At 41.0% G+C, this 23861-nt stretch overlaps 1 protein-coding gene across 4 annotated transcripts in view; it reads right to left on the bottom strand.

Annotated features, from left to right (window-relative positions):
- Positions 1–6701: 6701 nt before the first annotated feature.
- Positions 6702–23861, bottom strand: part of Ctps2 (CTP synthase 2) — a 123402-nt gene continuing 106242 nt past the window's right edge. For all 4 annotated transcript variants that reach the window (XM_075957151.1, XM_075957152.1, XM_075957150.1 and 1 more), the window contains exons 18-19: positions 10931–11039; positions 6702–8524 (exon numbers count right to left, since the gene is read on the bottom strand). In XM_075957151.1, coding sequence (XP_075813266.1) covers positions 10970–11039 — 70 coding nt within the window. In that variant the 3' untranslated portion in view covers positions 6702–8524; positions 10931–10969. The remainder of the gene's footprint in view (positions 8525–10930; positions 11040–23861) is intronic.

Raw genomic sequence — 23861 nt, 5'->3', positions numbered from 1 at the left:
CACATCAAATCTTGAGTTTGAGATCGTATTATAAAACACGGGATGTTCCAAAACAGCCTAACTACAGTGTAAGAAAGCCCCCCCCCCAAAAAAAACCCAGCTGGGGTTGGTAGCAACCACCTATCATCCCAGCACTTGGGAGGCAGAAGCAGGTCTTCTGTGAGTTCTAGGCCAGGCAGCACTCCATAGTGAGTCCTGTCTAAAAATAACAACTGAATTCCAAAATTCCATCTGTCTTTTGTCATAAGAACTTCAGTCACGAACTTAACAGTGAGAAGGGAAAAAATATGTTTTCTCCCATTCACGTCTCTGAGTCTCCCATCTCACTAGTGCACCGCCTATGACTCGCAGAAGCTCAGCCCTCGGGGAAGCACAAGTGAGTCCAGTGCTCTCATTTAAAATAATGCACAGCTTTTTTTTAAAATCTCAACTAAATAGAAAATTCAAGTAAAAAGTATGCCAACAAAAGTGGCCACTAAGATTGGAGATAACATTTTTTAAAGGGGTGGGGGCGGTTGGAGAGGTGACTCAGCCCAGATGGTTTGCCAGGGGGTATATCTGAACTGCCAAAGATGGGATGGCATTTGCTTGGCTTAGAAGACACACAGCACACTGAGAAAATAATATAAGAAAGTCAGCCTATTTTCATGGCATTGACAATAGAGAGATGGGTCTGGGCAAGAGGCATAATTAAGAAGTCCTGTTCAGCTGGGCATAATGGCGCACACCTTTAATTCTAGCACTAGCGAGGCAGAGGCAGGAGGATCTCTGTGTTTAAGGTCAGTCTGATCTACATGATGAGTTCCAGGATAGTTAGGGTATCTTAGTTTGGGTTTCTATTGCTGTGAAGAGTGACCATGGCAACTCTTAGAAAGAAAACATTTAATTGTGGTGGCTTGCTTCAGAAGTTCAGTTCATCATCATCAGGACGGAAGCATGGCAGTGTGCAGGCAGATATGGTACTGCCTACATCTTGACCAGAGGGCAGTACTGTGTACTGGGCATAGCTTGAGCAAAAGAGACCTCAAAGCCCACCCACACAGTGACACAGGTCCTCTAACAAGGCCACACCTCTTAATAATGCCACTCCCTTTGGGGGCCATTTTCTTTCAAACCACCACACAGGGCTACACAGTGAGACCTTATCTTGAAAACAAAACAAACCAACAACAAAAACAAAAAGAAGTCTAGTTGATCATCTTCTCAATTCTGGTTCTTAGTACTCAAAAGGTAGACCAGTTCCCATGAGATAACTACTCTTGTGTTGGGGAGATATCATGGAGAGAGCTGTGAGGCTTTGTTGTTTCTAAAATCTAAGGTGGACTGCAGGTTTAAGACACTGAGTAGAGACTCGGAGCTCCCTTGGGTATAATGGGGAGGGGTGACATCTGACAAGAAAATGCCTGTCTTATCTTTGTATTTTCATCCCAGAAGGGCGGTAAGATTGGTGTTTTTCATTCAATACAGTGGCTGCACCTTAAGTCATTGCTGTCCCAGCTTGCAATTGCAGCTCCGCAGCTCCCAACAGCGGTTCAGTCACACTGGCTGCAGCCAGGTGGGAATTCTATTCCCTCAGGCACGGATCTATCACTGCCACTAAAGGGAACTTCATCTAAATCTCTCTCCTACAGAACTCAGGATTCAAAGGTTGAGATGACACCCTCCTGGGTCAGAGAGACTGAATAGCAAATAGCTAGCCTTCTCTCCTTGTTCGTGTTTCCCTCAAAAAGGGGCATCCTCCTTCTCAGCCCCCACTAAAGACCCTAGATACACTTAGGTCCTCCATCCCACTTCCTGTCAGCTAGTTGCTGACTCAACCTCCTGACCCCAGGTTAATCCAACAAATGTAACACGTCTTTGCATCTTTAACAAAAGTAGCAGAAACAAATGTAACACACCTTTACACGGTTAAAATAATATTCCACAACATAAGACAGGTCAGGTACCACCCTTTGGTACTATGTGCTGAAGATAAGTGCAAAAGGAAGGTAGGGATGCCAAGTTTTCAATTCTGCTTTCAGTTATATGTGGGCCCAAGTGAGGAGTTGGAGCATTTTAACAAAAGTATCTTCTGGATACTCCTTGTATAACCTTGGCAGATTTCAGAAAAGAACAGCCGCTTGGAAAAGGAGTGGACACAAGTGAGCCTTCAGCAATTGTAACATGGAGGGGGCCAGGCTGCTTGTTTGTTGTTGTTTTTGTCCTCCCACCAGGTACCCCACAACTGTTTAGCCCCAAAGAAAATCACACATAGGTCTCTATAAGTTATAAAGCTGATTTGCCCATTCGCTCTAGCCTCTCACTGGCTAACTCTCACATCTTGATTAACCCATTTTTCTGATCTATGTTAGCCATGTGGCTCAGTACCTTTTTTCAGTGGGGCAGATCACATCCTGCTGCTTCAGTGGTCTGGGCATGAGTGGGAGGAATCAACTTCCTCCTTCCCAGAATTCTCCTGTTTGCATTACATCATTTCTACTTCCTGTCTGGTTTTCCCAGCTGTACTTCCTGCCTGGCCAATCAGCATTTATTTAAAACATAATTGACAGAATACAGACAATTCTCCTGCACTAAGCAATGAACTTTATTAGGAGAAAGGACCTCATATCATCAGATTTGACAGCAGGTGCCTTTACCCACTAAGCCATCTTGATGGTCCTAGAGATTATTAATGCCAGATTTAGAAAGATATTCATCACATTTTCCTTTATTTTTGAATCCTATATTTTATATAGACATATAAAGCCATGTATACTTATACGACACAAAAGTAGAAGGGAAACTGTAAGGAACTAATGGGAGGGCAGAGAAAGGAAATGTTAGGAAAGAATCAGCCCAGTGTCACACAAAGGACCACATGAACAAAGTGAAAGTTGGCAAGGGAATTCTTTTTGAAGAAAGGGTGTGCCAGAATACACAGCAACCTAACAAGCACACTTGGCCAAGATGTTTTTGTCTTTTATCCCTAACTTAGGTGGTGAGTCTCATACCATTGGTGGAAGCTTGGCTTCACAATCTGATGTAACTGGCCAACGGACGCAATGGGAAAGGGGGAGGATCTGGAAATATGTATTCCGGTAGGACTGTCTTTGATAGAAAGAACAACAATTTCTTACAGGGAAGACTAAAGGGGTGGGGTTGGGAATATGGTTAAAATACATGAACCCCAGTACTGTGTACCTTGATTATATGTTAATAAAAAGTGACTTGTTGAGTGAACAATTTAGAGCAACTTTCTAAGTGTTCCTACCTGGGTTTTCAGTTTATGTCAATTTCACACAAACTAAGACACTGGCGAAGAATTCAACTGAGGAATTTCTTCCATCAGACTGGCCTGTGGGTATGTCTGTAGGGCATTTTCTTGTTAATTGATTGATGTAAGAGGGCCCACCCCACTGGGGGTGGTGTCAACCTTAGGCAGGTGGTACTGGTTTGTATAAACAAGCTGAGCAAGCCTTGAAAAGCAAGTCAGTAAGCAGCGTTCCTCCAGTAATCTCTGCTTCAATTCCTGCCTCCAGGTTCCTGCCTTGGCTTCTGTGGTTGGTTGAAAGAAAATAGCCCCCTTAGAGAGTGGCATATTAGGAGGTGTGGCTTTATTGGAGTTAAGTGTGACCTTGTTGGAGAAAATGTGTCAAACTGGGCATGGGTTTTCAGGTCTCAAACATGCTCAAGCCACACCCAGTGTCTCAGTTCACTTCCTGTTGCCTTTGATCAAGATTATTAACTCTCAGCTCCTTCTCCAGCACCATGGGTGCCTGGATGCTAGCATGTCCCACCATGATGATAATGGGCTAAACCTTTGAACTGTAAGCCACCCAATTAAATGTTTTCCTTTATAAGAGTTGTTGTGGTCATGGAATCGCTTCACAGCAATAAAACCCTAACTAAAACAAGGGTGCACAGGATTCCCCCAGACTGTGATAGCTCCTATCAATGCTCTTGATGGTCAAGACACAAGCATAACCTCAGTGATGGACCATAACCTGTAAGCCAAATAAATAAACCCTTTCCTCCCAAAGTTGTTTTTGATCAGTGTTTTATCACAATGAAAGGAGGCAAACTAGGACAATGACACCTAATCACTCGGGTATTTGTTCTGTTCTTTGCTAGATTCCAAGTTCATTAACCAAGTTCATTCTAAGTTCATGCACGCGCAACACACACACACACATGGCAACAACCAAGGGTTGTTTCTTAAGTGTCCTTTCTCTGTTCCTACTGCCACATTAGCCACAGCAAAAGCACTTGGTTGTTAAGTGACTTGAGAAATCAGGATCATTAAAATTGAAAATGTCCATTTAAGCCAGCCTACCCTTTTGTGATGCTAAAGTATCCCCTTTGTGAGTACATTCTTCTCTCTCAGCTAGACCAATTGCCGCTTTTAACCTGGGCTTTTCATTCAGAGCCTCTAGTAATCTTATTGCTATAATTTTCACAAGAGGAACACTAAAGCAATTTAATATTATTATTTTTAACCACAAAGATTTGTTTCCATTTTGCATGTATTGGGTAGCTAAGATTTCTGTAGCATCTTATAAAATAATAATATGGCACCTTACAGCATTAAAAACAAAATGCTTAAAAGGCAAAAAACAAGAACCACCAAAAAAGTAAGAGGTTAAAATATTTAAATTAGTATGTGAGGAGTTGGAGAAATGCCTTAGCAGTTAAAGAACACTTGCTGCGATGAACCAGCCTGCCTCCATCTTAGGCTTAAAAGCCATCTTACAGTAAAGTTCATTCCTGTTTATGATTAAACCTCTGTTTCTCAAGAACTGGGCTATGCCCCACCTGTAACCTTAACTACAAATGGTTCTGTACTGCCTGTTCCAGGAATGGCAACTATGCCTTTGCTTCCAAAAGTTAATAACTGTCTTGCAACCCTACTTGTATTTCAAATGAGTTGTTATAACTACCTTGTTATGGCTACCTGTTGTTATGACTACCTTGTTATGACCACCTTGCAACGATGTCTTTTATTCAGCAGTTCATTAGGACTAACTTGTTATACTTATGTTCTGCTCATTAATTTTTCCTCACCAAGTCCCCCATTTAGAAATTCCCTACCCCAAAAGCTATAAAAACCTTGTCTTCCTGATGCCCAAGGAATCCTGTCTTAAGGTGAGGCAGACTATATACACAAATAAAAAAAGGCTTGCTTTAATTAACTGCTTACTTTAATTAATTTGGTCATGAGCATTTAGGCCAGTGGTCTTCCTCATCATATTTGGATTAACAGTTGCTCTTACAGAGGACTTGGATTCAGATCCCAGCATCTGTATGGTGGGTCTTGAACACCCAGGCAACCGAATGCACATGGTACACATACATACATACATGCAGGCATAACACTTGCACAAATAAAATAAAAATGAAGTCTAAGCTAAAATTTAAAAATAAAAATTAGCATATGAATGCTTTAATATGAACAACTAAGCTATCTGAAATTCCCAGAGAAAATCACACCTATAATGAACATTCCACAAGGCTGAACTTCAATAGTTGTGAAGAAATTGGAAGGTGGCAGGTCAACGGCCAAATTATCTTGGGGTATTTTAGACCTCTAAATAGTCACACATTGCCTACCTGTGTGTGATCTAACATCCTTGTGACTGTTAGGCAAATCCACTTGGAATATACAAGCATAACCTTAGTTTCTACTAATTTAAAAGCTAAGAATGTCATCAGGCCTATAGCAGATGTTTCCCTGCTTTTCTGAAAACTGCCTACCTGACGTTTTCACCCATGCATTAGAAAAGCGCCTTATTTTCTTTGTTTTGTTACTACAGAAAGCTTGTGAAAGTTACTACATTGTAACATGGCATTTTGGGTAACTTAAATTTGTGTTATTGGGCCATGGTCACTCATACTTGGCTCCTGAATAAATTATGTTTTCTCCTTTGAAGCACAAACTGTGTTTTTATACATTTACGAGCATTCAGGCCATGAATAGGGCAGGTAAGGGAAGTACGCGTCTAGACTATTAGTTTACTTATACTTATTTTTATTTATGTGGTATTTGTGAGTGTGAATATATATATATATATATATATATATATATATATATATATATATATATATATATATATATGTCACATGGATGCAGGTGCCCACAGATGCCAAAAGAGGGTAACTGGATCCCCTAGAGATATTACAGGCCTTTGCAAGTTGGTCAGTGTAGATGCTGGGTCATCAGAAAGAGGAACAAGCACTCTTAACCACTCAGCCATCTCTGCAGTGCTACAAATTCTGTTTTAAAAGTAAACTTCTTACTTTGTTCACTGTGTTTTTTAAGTTAATTTTGAATTAAAATATAATGCATTAGGGGGCTGGGGAGATGGCTCAGGAATTTAGACCACTTGTTGCTTTTGCAGAGGACTGAGACTGGAGTCCCAGCATGGACATCATGGCTCATAACAATCTGTAACTTTAGTTCCAGAGAATCTCATGCCTTCTTTTAATCTCAGTGGGTACCAGGTACATGTGTGGTACACATACATACAAACAGGCAAAACACTCATGCACATAAACTTTAAACTAAAAAGTGTTGAAATAAAGTTTAAGATAGCATATACCACAGCACCCCTACTCCTAGGTGCATACTCATAACCAAAAGCAAATTCACAACGAATATTTCCACATGATGATTTGTGGGAGCACTATTCACAACAGGCCGAAGGTCCATCGACAATGAATAAACTGTGGTGAACATATACAACAGAATTTTATTGAGCTATAAGGAGGAATGCGACCATTTGGGTAAGCCTTGACAAGATTAAGGTCAGTAAAAGAAACCAGATACAAAAAGTCACACGTGCCATACGGTTTCACTTGTATGAACTACTAGAGTAATAAAATCTATACAAAACGACTGGTAGCTGCTGAAGGGCTAAAGACAACAATCAAAACAAAGCTTCAGGTGGGCTGAGAAACTCTAGGCTGAAAAGCTGACTTAACTGGTAAAGCATAAGGGTCATTAGGACCCAGGACTTTTCTGATAGGAGGATGAGCATACCAACCTGCTGTCTACCACTTGAGACTTCAGGGAACTGATCTTCAGATAGAATCTTCCATCCCCAAAGTCCTCTTTTCTGTACCACATGCACACACAGTCCAAGGAAAGACCGATGTCTTTCAGCTGTTCTGGTTAAAGAATAATTCTTCTTGTGTAGATGTTGGTCTGCACTTTCTTCTATTCCCATGTTGCCTCAGTCAATCTGGATCTAACCATTGCTAGGGAATGAGGAGTTACTACTAACAAGAACAGGGATTAATTCTGGAGTCGCTATATTAAACCAAGAGCTGTACAGGATCAGTGAATGCCGCTGTACCATCCACTTTCAAATAGTTCTTTTTGCTATAAAAATGCTAGCCAAGCATGTTTGTGCACACCTTTAAGCCCAGCACTTGAGTGGCAAAGGCAGTTGTGATTTTGAGGCCAGCCTGGTCTACAGAGTGAGTTTCAGGACAGCCAGGACTATGGAGACAAACCTTGTCTCAAAAAAAAATTGCTGATGTTGAGCAGGGCATAGTATCTCATACCTAAAATCCTAACACTTGGGAGGCTGAAGCCAGAGGATCACAGTGAGTTCAAGACTGCAATAAGCTACACAGTGCTATCTCAAAAAGAAAAAGACAATAGTCACAAAAAAAAAACTGAAACAACAAAAAGACATGAGAATAAGATGGGGGCTTGTTGAGAAGAAGGCTTTCAGTAAGAATGCGAGGGGAGAGGGTGTTAAAGGGGGAAAATGACCAAATTTCATCCTATACATGTATGAGGTTGTCAAAAGAATAATAAAAATTACTTTTAATTAGAAACAAATCTCCTTTCTTTCCATTTTGTATTTGAGAAAACAGGCTTACTTACAACTCCATGTCTTGTGCCTTCTAAATTTCACTTTTTAAAAATTTTATTTTTATTTTATATGCATTGGTGTTTTTCCTGCATGTATATTTGTGAGAGGGTGTCAAATCTTGGAATTACAGGCAGTTGTGAGCTGCCTGTGGGTGCTGGGAATTGAACCCAGACCCTCTGGAAGAACAGCAAGCATTCTTAACTACTAAGAATAAGCCATCTTTCACTTTTAACTGAAAATAAACAGAATGAGAAACTGAAGTCATCTGAACGCCCACATTAACATATACTTCATATCCAGGTAAAAGAATAACTCATTTTTAAACCCAAAATTGGTTATAGCACATGTCTGCCACCTTCCCCACACAATATTGGGAAGGCAAAGCTCCCCTGGTTCTTGCTTACCACTTTGACCTAACTATGTTCCGGACAAAACACAGAAACACTTTCTGCCCCCAGAATTGCTGCTGAATGACATTTAATTAAGTACAGAAATGTGTGAGTGCCATAGGCTGCCTCTAGGGGAAAAGAAAAGAATCCCTTTGGTTCTCTTTCATGAAGTAAACATTTTCCAATTCCCTTTGAATCTTCATAGCCCGTATCTAGGGAACAGGGTGGTGGTTTCTTCAGATAATTCTTTCATCTTAAGCATAATTACTTCAGAGGCTTTAAAAAGAAAAGGTAAGTATTAGTTACATCAAAAAGTAAATAATAAGCACCTTTAAAATCATCGCTGTTAATCTTTACAGCATTTTAGCTTGAGACCACCCACTTATGACAACAGTAGCCTCAGATAAACAGAAAAATCAACAGAGAGCTCCTAGTAGAGTGATACAACTCCTTGTGGTTCCTTTTTAGTTTGGTAATTCTGGAAACTGAACTTGGGCCCCAGGCAAAGCAGTCAAGCGCGCTATCACTGAGCAACAGGCCCAGGTGAACAGAGCACTGAACTCTTGACAAGTTGTCCAAAAGTTGTTGTTCCAACTAAATACTAGCATACCCAACCCAAGGCCTGCCATAACCTTTAGTGTCATTCCAAGTGGCATTTGGCTCCAAGTATAAACTTAATAACACTATCCATGATGCTGTTCTCTCTTATAAAATATAGTAACTGAGGAAATAAGCTGCCCTTGAACATCAATCCTGTCTCTAGCCTCTTCTTGCAAAGATACAACACTACCTTATAATTTTTATTTCTTGGACTTATTTATTTATTTATGTTTGAGTGTTTTGCCTACATGCATGTATGTACACTGCATGTGTGTCTGGTGCTCTCAGAATTCAGAAGTGGGCATCAGATCCCCTGGAACCAGAGTCACAGATGGTTGTAAACTCCATTACGGGTTCTGTGAACTGAACCCAGGCCCCCATAAGAGCCATAAGTACTCTTAACTACTGACTCATCTCTCCAGACTCAATCATATTTTATTTTATACAAAACCAAGAGAATCTGCTCTGCTATGAGTGGCCTACAACACATTTAGTAAGATGGTCTTTAGCTTTATTTTGTTGAACTTTATTTTTTTAAAACTTTTAAAAGATTTATTTATTTCATTTTATGTGCTGAGTGTTTGCTTGTATGTGTATTTGTTCACCATGCACATGCCTGATGCCCACAGAGGCCAGAAGAAGACACCAGATGGCATGGAATTGGAGAATAGTCATGATAGTCATATATAGGCACGAGCCATGATGTGGGTGCTGGGAATCAAACTTGGATCCTCTGACCGGCACTTTAAACAACTGAACCATCTCTCTAGCTCCCTATTTCAAATTTTATTTTTACTAATGTGTATTGTATAAATGTGTGTGTGTGCATGTGTGTGTGTGTGTGTATGAGAGAGAGAGAGAGAGAGAGAGAGAGAGAGAGAGAGAGAGAGAGAGAGAAGCACAGTTGTGCCACAGCATGTGTGTGAAGGTCAGAGGACAAATTCCAGGAATCAGTTCTCTCCTCCTAACATGAGATCAAGTCACCAGGCTGGCATAGCAGGTGCTCTTACCTGCAAAGCCATCTCACTGCCCCAAGGTATCATTTAAAAAGAAAAGGAAGAATTAAATAACATAAAAATCAGTGATTTTAACTATGATTTGAGCTTTTCATAAATGGATAACTGTAATTTATTCAGCAAGTAGGTGGGGGGGTTGTTTTTGTTTTTAAGATAGCATCTAATATAATCAAGTCACTGTGTACTTGAGGATTATTTTGAACTGCATTGCCTGAGTGTTGGCACTATAGACATGTAACATATACACACAATTAGCAGACAGTGTTTGTAAATAAAGTTGTATTGGCACCAGCCACATCCACTTATTTCTATAGTGCCTAAGGCTGCTTTCTCGTTGCAGTGATAGAATAGCTGGGCTATTAATATATATAGCCCATAGCAGAAAATACTATCTGGTGTTAACAAAGCTTTTTCTGGTCAACTTCCAAAATAGACTATTACAGTTCTAACCAATAATTTATAGGTACTGATATGGTCATTCCTGGCCTCAGACACATGCCCTCTCTCCCAAATGCTGTCTCTTGATAGCACTGAGGCTAAATCTGGTCTGAGAAGGACCCTGCAAACCAAGTCCTGATGGAGGAAGGTCATTGGCTAATAAAGGAACTGCCTTGGCCCTTTTTTATTGGTTAGGACATAGGTAGGTGGAGTAAACAGTACAGAATGCCGGGAGGAAGAGGAAGTGAGGTCAGACTCGACAGCTCTCCTCTCGGGAGCAGATGCCTCAGAGAGAGACGCCATGCCCCGCTCCCGGGCAGACACATGCGATGAAGCTCCGACCTAGAATCTTCCCGGTAAGACCGGTGCTCACAGATTATTAGAGATGGGTTGATCGGTATATCAGAATTAGCCAGTAAGGGCTAGAGCTAGAGGGCCAAGCAGTGATTAAAAGAATACAGTGTCCGTGTAATTATTTCGGGGCATAAGCTAGCTGGGCAGGCGGCTGGGGTGTTGGGGACGCAGCCCCGCCGCCCTAATTACTACAAAGTCCTGTAATGCTGCCATCTCTATCAAGATGCCAGCTTGCTGTAAGACAAACAAATGATTCCCCAAAATGCTTTCTTACCTTCAGGTGGCCCCTGTCATTCCTGAGGCATAAAGAGCTTCAGTTGATTTCCAGTTCAGCTAGCTTTGCCTCTGAAAAGCTGTCGTCGCTGACATCACTGTAAGCATCACTGTAACAGAGAAAAATTACTCAGCAAGATGTTAAAAAAGCCACAAGTAATTAGTCAAGTTGTAGCTCCAAACCTGTTTCATAGTGAAGACCCATGTAGAAGAAATACTAAGTGATATTCTATGATCATTCTGTAGTCTAACCACATGCACTGGTCCTTCTTTGCTCAGAGCAGCTGATTACTTGCCTTCATCACAAGTCCTAAGTTAGTTCTTCGGAAACTTAAGGAAAGTGTTTCAAGGGTCGAAATGTAGAAAGCACAGACTACAGATCAGCTGTCCGTTTCCACAAAGCCTTGACTGCTCGGCTGCCTGCCCCTGTGCCTGTGGCTTGCTTTCTACTCAAGTTCTATCAACAATCTGATTTCATATGAAAGTCTGAAGCCAGGAGTGGTGGCTCACAGTTGTAATCCCAGAATTTATGAGGCTGAGGCAGGAGGATTGCCAAAGAGTTCCAGGCCAACCGAGGCTATTGTAAACTTCTGTCTCAAAAGAAGTCATGAGAGCTGCAGGATGGATGCAGCTGAGATGATCGTAGGCAGAGAACTAACCCAGACTCAGAAAGACAATGTTTATGTTTTAGCATTTTGTACTTCCTATTATTTTACAGAAAATACATAAAATCATGCATATATATATATATATATATATATATATATATATATATATATGACATGAAGTAAAACTGTCTAGGGGGGTGAAGATGACTAATGGAAGGGAGGAGAAAAGAAAGGCAAGTGAGGATACCAAGAGGAATACTTTCAGTATTTGATACATACTAACATATACTTCTAGGGTAACCTTAAATTTTTGTTTAATTTTAGATATTTTGTAAAGAAGGAGGGCCACCAATATGGCTCAGCTGGTTAAAGCACTTTGTGTAGAGCCTTAAGATCTGAATCCAACACCCGGATCCCAAAAGTTGTCCTTTGACCTCCACTGTCCTCACTGTGGCAGACACGTATGCAAATACATCACATGTACGCACACACACACACACACACACACGAAGACATTTTTGAAAAAGTAAGGCAAGTGGAAATGTGGTCACTATGGGCACACCTTGACGGGGCTACTGGGACTTCAGCCCTCTTCTCCCTTTTTGCCTCCTAGCCAGCATAATGTAATCAGTTTTCTTTTACCATGAGCTTCCCACCATGGTGTTCTGCCTTATCACAGAACCAAAGCAATGCAGCCAGAAGACCATAGCTAGAATCCTCTCAAACAAAACTTTTAATAAAAGAAAAGCAGAATTGACAAATCCCTTCATTTTGTGCTAATCTAGATGAGAGACTCAATCTGTCTGAGGTTGAGGACCACGTTGTCCTGCACCTACTGAAGACAATTTGTTCACAAGTGCACAAGCTATTAGTTCAATACTGGAGGTTTTTCACTTTTTATCCCTTTGACAACAATCATTATACTTTTTTGTTTTTTTATTTTTTTTATTATTCAATTAAAAATTTCCACCTCCTCCCCTCCTCCCATTTCTTTAACAATGAGAGGGTCTAGGACATACTACTCCAAAATATGGCACCTTGGCATAGTGAACATTTTAAAGTAAAGGAATCTGAGGTGGTATGACAGGGCAAGACAGTGCAGGGGTTCCTCCACCCCACACTTTTCATGAGACCATTGGGGGCTTGACTAGGATTTTATCTCCTTGATGGCAAATCCCATGGGAAATTACCTGAATCTATTGTAGGAACCCAAGGCCAAGATACCCAGTTAATTTATCCTGGCTCCTGTTAAACAACCGCCTGCTCATGCAAACCTCTCCCTCCATATCTGCTCATCTTAGTTTTTCTTAAGCTGCTTGCTTGTGCAAAACCTCCCCCTACAGCTGCTGAGCAAGATAACCAGATGTGGGTTTTGCTTCCAAAAGCCACTTGCTCTAAAATCTCTGGGCCAAAGTTGGGTCCTGAATACCGGAGAGTAGTCCCAGCAGCTGGAATAAAGACTTTGACTAGGCTATTAACTGTGTCTGAGTGGTCTTCTCTGGTGGCCCCCCCATAACGAAAGTATACATAGGAAGGTCTCTTGAACTTCCATCTGTCCTTCTGCCCTAAAACAGGCACTTTGACCCTCCCTGAAGCAGATCTTCAGACCCTGAAGTGAAAGAAGTAAAAAAGAAAAAAAGCAACCGAATAAGTCAGCTTTGCTAAGTTCTCCCAGTTTATTGTCACGATATCACATCCTCTTTGTCCACTTATATTTCCTCATGTTTCTCCTGCTGTTCATCAGCTATGCTATAACAGAAAACACTAAAGAGGTCAGTGAGATAACTCAGCAGATAAAGTACTGGCTGTGCAAGCCTGAATACCCGCATTCAATCTCCAGAAGCCACCACATGAAAACTGAATGGAGCGAAACAACTCCATAAAGTTGTCCTCTGACATACACACACAGGGAGAAAAAGAGAGGGTGGAGTGAGGGAAGGAGAGAGAAATGAGGAAGATAGGGAGAGAGGGGGAGATGGAGGGAAACAGAGAGACAGAAGGAGAACAAACTAAGGTTTCCCTGGGTCTTCATTTCTTGATAAAGACTGTCGTGCTTCATGCCTGAGCCATCCCTGACTTTGGCCAGGCATTTGCTCACCCAAATAGCAATAAAAGTCTGTATTCCTTAACAGGTGAAATTTCATTTTTGTTCTTTTAAAAGAAACAGGGAAAGTGCTGGAGAAGGTCTATGCAGACAGACTAGAAAACTCTCCTAGTCTACACTCACAGAGTGACTACCGATAAGCAGACAGAACACATCTTCCACGTCTCCCTTTGTTTAGCCGCTCTCCTTCTGGACTTTCCGCAGGGGCATGGGAGCAGCAGACCAGAGAAAACAGGTAGTAAAAGGTTAAGAATTGATCAGAAATGGAATATATGTTAGCTGAAGATATAAAAAACCACATATCCTTGTTATTATTAAAGTCAAATAACATCTCCCAGTTGCACTCTTTTTTTACAGTTATAATATTTATATGCACTTTATCTTTTATCATGACTAAGGAAAATATAACTAGAACTATAAATTTTTTAACTACATCAAAGACTCCAGAAGGATATAATATTACCTAAGTAAACAGAAATTTAAAAAAAAAGAACTTAGGACTTTTCATTACATGAGACACATCTGCTCCTGGCAGCACCAGTCTACTTCAAGAGGAATGGGCATTGAAGAGGCTCCTTATGGAGTTGGTTACCCATTTGGGCAAGAAACTGCTCTTGCCTGAACTTCTTGATGAACTGGGTATGCAGGCTCCACAGAGAAATGACTGCTGAACTTGCCTAAAGTTGAGAAGGTCCTTTGCAGTTCCTGCTTCAGAAAAGAGTCTGCTAGACATTTTGCAGGACACAGAAGAATGTTACTGACAAACTACCAATTTAGGTGGAACTGCCTTTGAAATTTCCTGCTTCATGGAAAAGTCTGCCGGGTACTATGGGCCTGTAGGCCGAAGATGGAAGCCCCAATGGTACAGAAGAACTTTGGGTGTCTGTCCAGGCAATGAGATGTCTCTGTCATTTCTAGAGTTTTGGATGTTGCTTACAATCTACTTTCTGTTTACCCAGTTGCACTCTTTAGCTAGGGAAAAGCACCCGTACTGCTGTATAAAATGACTGAAGCTTGTTTTAGTAGTTGGTTTGTTTGGTTTTTTTTTTTTAAGATTGACCCAAGGGCTGGAGATTTAGCTCTGTTGAAAGAGTGCTTGCCTCCAATCCCTAGCCCTGCAAAAACTGGGCATGGGAGTCCCTGCCTGTTAACTCAGTACTCACAATGCTGGGAAAGGAAGATGGATGATAAATTTGAAGCCAGCCTAGACTCCGGAGTGAGTTCCAAGATATTGTAGGCTTCTGAGTGAGAGCCTATCTCAAACTTAACTAACTAATCAATTAAAAATCCAAACAACTACATCTTCATCAGAGATTAGTCAGAGATGTATAAATCTGGTCTGAAAATTACATAAAAATAAGCTTTTGCTATTCATGAAGGTTACATGTTCCTATGACATGCTCTCAAAACTTAGGGAAATATAGAGTCAGGAAAAACCATTAAATTAGGAAAATTTAAGTTTCCAAATTATTTACTAAAAATAATTTTTAAATTAATTTAAAAAACAAAAATTAATGTAAGAATGAATTATTTCCTATACCAGGCAGATTTCCCCACCAGAGCCCTCAGATGGTTCGACTCTAGCCCACCAGCTCTCATTTTCTACCTGAAGGTTGTCTTCACCGAGCTGTCAGTGCATTAGAATGGAACAACCTGAGTCAAGCAAATTGAGGCTCAGCTTGAATTTATTCATCGCTAAGGTTAAAAATATTTCCTAAGCGTTCTGAGACTAGGTAGAACAATAAACCATGACACTCAAGAACAGAATTATCAGACTAGGCGTTCCTGCTAAACTTGCTGATTTAAAGCATTCATCTGGAAGCAAAAAACAAGTGATAGAAATAAAATGTGGGTCACCAAACAAACATAAAACACCACCAGTTTCTGCAACAGACTAGAAAATGTGGTTGCCACTCTGGGACCTGTAGGGCTTAAGGGATCATTTTTATTTCACACGAAACAAATTCAAAAGTCAGTCATAAGCTAGATATGCACATAGACAGGCATATTTCACTAAAACTATCACAGCTCCATTTTAAAATAACCCATCTTTTAAATAATCTACACACACACACACACACACACTAGGATCTTTTGTTGTTGTTAATGGAAAATGATTCTGCAATGTAGTCCACACAGCCTCAAACTCACAATCCTCCTGCCTCATCTTTGTGCATATGGAATTAAAGACCAGCACTATGCCTAGCTAAATACTAGAGGTTTTCATGTTAAATTCTAATAAGTGTCACAAAACAGACACATATAGCTCTTGTTACATTTTAGGAAGGCACAGTTTTAAAATTATTCAATATAAGTACAAGTAACCATGGCTATTTACATTTAAAACAATTAAGAGTGAAATGGAATTTAAAATTCCATTCCTTACTTATACTACTAGCACTTTGCCATTTGTGGCTAATGACTGCCATTTTTGAATAGTGCAGATTATTGAACATTTCCATCATCTGAGAAAGTTTTAATGGAGAGTATTGATTTAAAACTAATGGGGCCAGCCAGATGGCTCAGCAGGTAAAGATGCCTGCCGCCAAGCCCAAGAACTTGAGTTCGATCCAAAGAACCCCTTGGTGAAAGGAAGAGAACTGACTTCTGAAAGTTGTTGTCTCAACACACCACACACACCAAGTATCATGCATGCAAAATAAAAATGTTATAAGTAAACTTAAAAAATAAATGACTAAAAATAAACTATAATCACTATGGTAGTCATGATTATCATTATTTCCTCAAAAAATGTTTTTTAAAGGCTTTTCTATGTGTGGCTAATTAAAATTATAGCAAATATCTCTCATGCACATGTCCTGCAAGTTGTGGAAACTCTCTTATTTTAAAAAGTAGTTCGTGGATCTCCCTCTCCCTCCCTCTCTCTCTCCTCCCTCTCCCTCTCCCCCTCCCTCTCCCTCTGAGACAGGGATTCTCTGTGTAGCCCTGATTGTCCTGGAACATGCTATAGACCAGGCTGGCCTCAAACTCAGAGAGATGTGCCTGCTTCTACCTCCCAAGTGCTGTGATTATAGGTATGTACCACCACTACCTGGCTCAAGTCAAACCATATTTTATGTAAGATTTTTAGCTGGGGATTTGAAATAAGAAGCTTCAGTTCTACCAACAAAGCAAGGAGTCTACTCTTAATCGCTTCCAGGGGAAAGGGAGGTCATTCACAAAGAAGCAGGCTTTGTTAGTATGTATCCTATGCTACTTGACCAAGGCAAGGGAATAAGGCGTATGTGACTAGGCTACGTGAGAGGACATAGAGTGGGGCTTGGTTAATGTGAGACTATGCAATGTGAAAGCAGTCAGGCTGCCTTCCACCTCCAGTGTCAGAAAGACTGGGTGTGTTGCTGTCCTGCTCACAGCCTCTGTGCTTCAGGGCTGGGTTCTAACAGTGGCAAGACAAAAACCATCAGTTTCAGTACAGGTGGGAATTGCTATTCTAGGACACTACTCTGACTTTCAAGGCTTGACCACAATGGTCTCCATGTTTATTTGTTTTTGAGACAGTCTTTTGTAGATCATACTGATTGCAAATCCACTATGTAGCCAAGAATGACCTCAAATTTCTGCTCCTCTTGCCTCTACCTCATAAGTGCTAGATTGCTGATGTGATCTGTCAAAGCTTATTTACATGGTGCTAGGGATGGAACCCTGGGCTTCATACATGCTAGGCCAGCACTATACCAAATGGCAAAACATTTCAGTCATTTGAAAAAGTTTTTAATTATAGTTATTGATTTAAAAGTAATAAATAACCTGTCTGTCAATGACGCCTTACTCCTAATAAATTACCAGTATATAAAAACAGTCTAAGATACTAGGGGAAGGGTATGGTGATGCTCCATATATCCCACCTCTTATGCTACCCTGAAGCAGCCATTAAATCACTTCTTCTCTATTAATAAAAAGAGGTGGTTAAAATTTTAAAACAAGTCTAATGGCATAGTTAAGACTCACAGCATGCATGAGCTCCTACAATACTTTGTATCAAAATCCATTTCGTGTGAAAAAGTGTGTTTTAAAAACACACTGCCATGCACAGTTTTCCCCAAAGCATTGGTACTGCTAGACTTTCTTGTTTCTCAAAGGGCCCCTGGAAGCCATAAAACACAAGAGCAAGGAATAAAAACTTAGTATGCTCTGAATGAGTTTTGCATCTCATAGTAAACAGGAGACTTCAACCCAGGCAGGGCTTTCAAAGCACAGTGGTCTGTATCACTATGAACGCCATTGCTCGCTGGCAACCGTATTATCAACGCTACAGTGAAGTGCAGCCTATAAAGAGACCTTTTAACCAATGCATAATCCCCAAAAGAAAAAGTACTCAGATGTGACTTATTAACAGTAATTTACCAGAAAAAAAAAACCCTCACAGTATGGGCTAAAGTCAAACAATCATGCGGGGGGGGGGGGGGGGCGTTGAAAAGATGTTGAAAAGAACTGCTTAAAAAAAAAGATTGGGCTTTCTTTCCCAATGTAACAAAGGAGCAAAAGCAGTCTTTTGATATAAGTTTACCAAGCCTCTTGCCACTATTCCTCACAGCAGCCCTAAGGCTGGACAATGGCGACTTGGACACAACCTCCAACGAGTGACAGATGCAGACCCAGAAGCCTCAACTCCACCATCAAAACCACCACCACAGCAATAAAACGTTTGAGCACATATTGTATGATTGGCCCTAGCAGCATCAACCATGAAGGCCAAAAGTCAAGGTGGGCCCAAGTTCACAGAGTACTGGAAACTGAAAGGCACACAGGTGCAGAGGAGAACCTCTGAGTCTTTGGTTGGAGCAGGAAAGTGAGGAAGGCAAGCCTTAGACTCTAAGGCTTGGAGGGAGAAAGGTACAGTGCTAACACAGTACAGTGTCCCCCAGCCCCGTGCCCACCTTCACGTGCCCCATGAGCTGACGTCCTAATAGGATATAGACTGGTGTTCCCTCTCACTAAGCAAGTCCAGAACATATATCAATAGTCAGGAGGCAAAGGCATTAAACTTCTCTGGGGAGTTCTCAAGACTTCGAGATATTCTGTATGAATTTATGTGCATTTTAATCTATAAACCAAGGTAAGCCTTTGAGGGTTTTGAGCTGCAAAGTCATGTGGGAAGACCATTCTAATGGCAGAAGATAGCTTAGGAGGATTAGAAAAAGAAAAACCAGAGGCAGGGAAGTCCAGGCAAAAGGCTCTGTACTAAGTAAAAGATGAAGGTAGCTGGAACTAAGGTAAAATTAGTAACAATATTAGAATAATAGTAATTCACATTTAAGTTTCTATCATAGATCAAGCATTGTGTAAAATTATTTATGTATAGTGGGAAACTTAGTCTTCATTATGACCATGTAAACTATGGACGTTTTTACCTTGTGTGGGGGGGGGGACTGTATGTGGTGCATTGCTAGGATACAGTCCAGGGCCTTATAAATACTAAACTATAACATTAATCCATAACTATCTGCCCCCCTTTTTGAGACAAGGTCTCACTATGTATCCCTGGCTGGCCTCGAACTCATAGAGATCTGCCTTCTTGGCTCCAAAGAAACTTTCTTATAAAGAAACAAGTGCAAAGAAAGATGAGGTCCAATCCATTCAGGAAAGAAGAGCTGGGTTTGGATTCAGCAAGTTCTACCCAACTCCAAAGCTTAGGGTCTAAATGCTCAGGCCACATGTCGTTGTAGCACAGTATAGTGCTAGCACAGCATGGAGAGAGCCTAGGGTTCAATCCTCAGCAGCACATACCAGTGTGATAGTACAAGCCTGCAATCCCAGTACCAGGGAGGTGGCGGGAAGAATTCGAGATAATTCTCAGCTACATGTTGAGCTGGAAGCTAGCCTGGGATATGTGAGACTCTCCTACAAAGCTAAAAGTATGGGCTGAATAGTAGATAATGCCATTGGAAGTGAATGTTAATTTTCTTAGGTGTGACATGGACCTGTGTGAAAAATGTCTTAATTTTAGGAAATTTTATGAAATATTTAGGTATGAAGTGCCACCATGTTTGCAACCTTTAAAGGTTCAAAAGTAAACTTTGTATACAGAAGATAGAGGGAGAAAGGGAGTGTAACAGAGCTATAACAACTGGTAAATGTGCTCAAATGGCTACGAGGTTTGCTGGACTAATCTTCTATCTTGCTAATATACTTGAAAGCTTACAAAATAAAAAAATGGGGGGGGGGGGAAATACATATATTCACTATTATACCTGGCTTACTTTTTTGTTGCTGTGAAGAGACACCATGGCCAAGGCAACTTGCTTACAGCTTCAGAGAGTGAATCCATGACCATCATGGTGGGAAACATGACAATAGGCAAGCAGGCATGGTACTGGAGCAATAGCTGAGAGCTCATATGTTGAGACGACAACCATGAGGCAGAGAGTTTTAACTGGGAATAGTGCAGGATTTTGAAACCTCAAAGCCCAAGCCCAGTGACACATCCCCTCCAACAAGGCCACACCCCTTACTTCTTCCTAAACAGTTCCACCAACTGTTGTAACTAGTAAGCATTCCAACATGAGTCTATGGGGGCCAGTCTCATTGAAACTACCACATAACTACAACCAAAAAGAATAGGTAGAAAGACTAGATGTAAATATTTAAAATATAATACAGTGATTATCTTAGGTTGTTGAGCTTATGGGTGTTTTCCCCCAGATTTTCTGTAACATTGCATCTTGAAATCAACAGAGAAGTAACACGTCTCAAGTTGGAAGTCAGTAAGTGATTTAGAAAGACAGACAGAGACAATGTGAATGAAATGTGTTCCTTCTCTGGCTGCCTCCAGGATTCAAAGATGAAGGTGTCATAGTAAGCCAGGGATGGAGCCCAAGGCTGGAGCATGTACAAAGCACTGGCTGGGTTTAATACTCAGCATCACTCAAAAAAAAATAAGTGGCAAGAACATATGGTGGTGTAGGAGGTTCTTCTGTCTATGTGTTGCTTTCGTTGATTAAATAAAGAAACTGCCTTGGCCTTTTGATAGGGCAGCACTTAGGTAGGTGGGGAGACAGAACTGAATTCTGGGAGGAAGGAAGCAGAGACAGAGAGAGCCGCCATGAAGCTGCCAGGTCAGACATGCTGAATCTTTCCCAGTAAGCCACAACCTTGTGGTGACATACAGATTATTAGAAATGGGTTGAATCAAGATGTGAGAGTTAGCCAAAAAGAGGCTAGAGCTTATGGGCCAAGCAGTAATTTAATTAATACAATTTCTGTGTGATTATTTTGGGTGTAAGCTAGCTGGGCAGGACAGAACAAATCTCCCCACACACACACTCCTTACTACAATATGGGAAGAAAACAATGGACTTACACTAGAAGTTCAGTCTAGAAGGGGAGCAGGAAATGGAAGATTCAGACTCCAGAAACACACTTCATTTTAAGGACTCCTTTCATTATGAAGTAGTTCTGACTTATGAGTTTGGTCTGCAATAGTCAGTCAAATACAATGCATCATCAAGTACCTTCTCTATTGTTTTTATACCATTATGCCTCTTGGTTTTCCATGAAAAGATGATCTCTTTGTACAAGAGACAGTAAATGTTCGTTGGAGTCATAATTCAAGGTCCAAAACCTATAATAAAATGTTACTCAATCATCTTAAAAGCCCTGTTTTATCCTTTAAAGCCCTGCTTCCCCAAAGAGTCATATTCCTGTGGACTGTGGACTGTCTGTACCTGAGTTCTTGTGCTCTGATACAAAATGAGCACTACCCAAGCAAGAGTTTTACTCCAACCTACAAATGGGCCTGACAGATGCCCACATCATAAAACTAGAAGCCATTCTTAAACTTGTTGCATAGCGACTGGGCATAAGAGCTATGCAGGGCAGACAGAGAAACACATGTGCTGAAAAAAGTAAACTGTATATCCTTCTGCTGCTTTAAAATGGAATTCCCAGGCTGGGGCTGAGGAGCGTGACTCAGTATAAGGCTGCACACTTAACAAGAGCAAGGTCTGGAGTTCAATCACCAGCACCATCCCCAGAGGAATTCCTCACACAGGTTATATAGATTCTTTGTTTCTACAGACTAAAGAATTCCCCATTATAAGCACCTTAGCATATTCTACTTAGAACAATAAAGGTAGAAATGGAAGACCAGGAATGTTTTGGGAACATGGGAAGCAGAGAGGAGCTCCTCACCCTGGAAACCAATTAAAGCCTCTTGCCAATAGAGAATCGAGAATTCCAGCACAATTAGTTTCTAGCTGCTTAAGACCCGTTTCAGGGCTGGAGAGACAGCTCAGCAGTTAAGAGAACTCACTGACTGCTCTTCCAGAAGATCCAGGTTTGGTTCCCAGCACCTATATGGTGACTTCCATGAGTCTGTAACTCCAGTTACAGAGGATCTGACAACTCTTCTATATGGTGACTTCCATGAGTCTGTAACTCCAGTTACAGAGGATCTGACAACTCTTCTATATGGTGACTTCCATCAGTCTGTAACTCCAGTTACAGAGGATCTGACAACTCTTCTATATGGTGACTTCCATCAGTCTGTAACTCCAGTTACAGAGGATCTGACAACTCTTCTATATGGTGACTTCCATCAGTCTGTAACTCCAGTTACAGAGGATCTGACAACTCTTCTATATGGTGACTTCCATCAGTCTGTAACTCCAGTTACAGAGGATCTGACAACTCTTCTATATGGTGACTTCCATCAGTCTGACAACTCTTCTGGTCCCAGTGGGTACTGCATGCACATGGTGTGCAGTTATATATGCAGGCAAAACACCCAACATACAGAAAGTAAAAATAATCAAAATCTCAAAAAAAGTCTTTTCCCCTTTCTATCTGTAAAACATTTTCTAAGAATTTTCATCAGAAACCCATTTATAGGGAAAAGACATATACTAAAGTCCTTAATGCAACTCTAATGGTTCCTGATTTCTCCTTACCAGACTATAACTCCATTCAAGGCATCTCCAGAGCCACCTCAGATATCTTTTATCAAATGAAAAAGAAAAGGGGGAAAAAGATTTCTAAACAAGCTTTTTTGATGCAACTTGTATATGCGGCTACTGCTCAGATGAGTCACTGTGCCTGTCCCTTGCAGAGCCAGAACTCACCTCGGCTATGCCCTACTTTCTGTGAGTATCGGGAGAAGCCCACATTAAGCTCTCACTGTGTAGTACTTTCTTCTGAGCACCTCTCTTTCTCTTGACCCTCTATATTAAAATATCTTCAATAAAATCTCCAACTCTACTTCATTATACAAGCTAGTACTGAATTCTCTCCAGTGCCCAAGTCACAAACCCTAATTTGGCCTGAGTCAAGGTCCCTGAAAGTCTTGGGAAATTCCTGTAACTGCTAAGACTAACATTGAGGAGCTGTGTTTCTGTCCCCTCACTCCTGACACAAGTTTTCTAAATTTTTCTTATAATTATATGAAGCAGTCTGATTCCACTCTAACCACGCTAGCAAGACCATTCAAACTTGTGGTTCCCTTTTAAAGGCAGGCATATGTGCATGTCTTTGTGAGGGAATACCACTTGCGCGCAGGTAACCAAGGAGGCCAGAAGAAGGTGGTGGATCCCCTGAGCTGGACTCATAGGTGGTTTTAAGTTGCCAGATGTAGGTGCTGGGAACCAAAGTCAGGTCCCCAGGAGGAACTGTAGGCATTTTCAAAGGGCTAAGCCATCTCTCCAACCCTTGTGTTTACCTCTTATAGACAGGACAGATAATATTTAGACACAGAAGGAGACATATTACCAAAGATTACAATTACTTATTGAATGGACCATAATTTCCCATTAGACTTATTTACTCTGCAAATGGATTCATTGTACTTATCAAAAAGAATTAACCTGGCAGTTGCCATCTTTCAGAACGCATGTAGGGTCAGTCTATAGCTGAGGGCTTTCAGAATGAATTTTCCACTACCAACTTGAATCAGGTCACTTCTCCCAGTTTACACTGTTCGCATATGTGATTTATGATGATCACTGCTTTCCTTCAGGAAGGCTGGAATTTTGATGGATGCTAGGCAGAGAACATCTGTATGATGAAGCCCTTAGTAAAAATCCCTCAACTCCAAGTCTCAAATAAATTTCTATGGGCAGAAACACCCGCATACACACACACACACACACACACACACACACCTGTGTGCCAGTGCAGGAATGAGGGTGCACTTGATATCACAGAAGGGAGTAAGGGAGCACAGAAAACCTGAAACTCTTCCTTCTCCAGACTCTCCTTACATCTCG

The sequence above is a fragment of the Microtus pennsylvanicus genome, chromosome X, assembly GCF_037038515.1.
Source record: "Microtus pennsylvanicus isolate mMicPen1 chromosome X, mMicPen1.hap1, whole genome shotgun sequence".
Taxonomy (NCBI): Eukaryota; Metazoa; Chordata; class Mammalia; order Rodentia; family Cricetidae; genus Microtus; species Microtus pennsylvanicus.
Note: the sequence above shows the minus strand (reverse complement) of the source record. Positions and strands in the feature narration are given on the sequence as shown.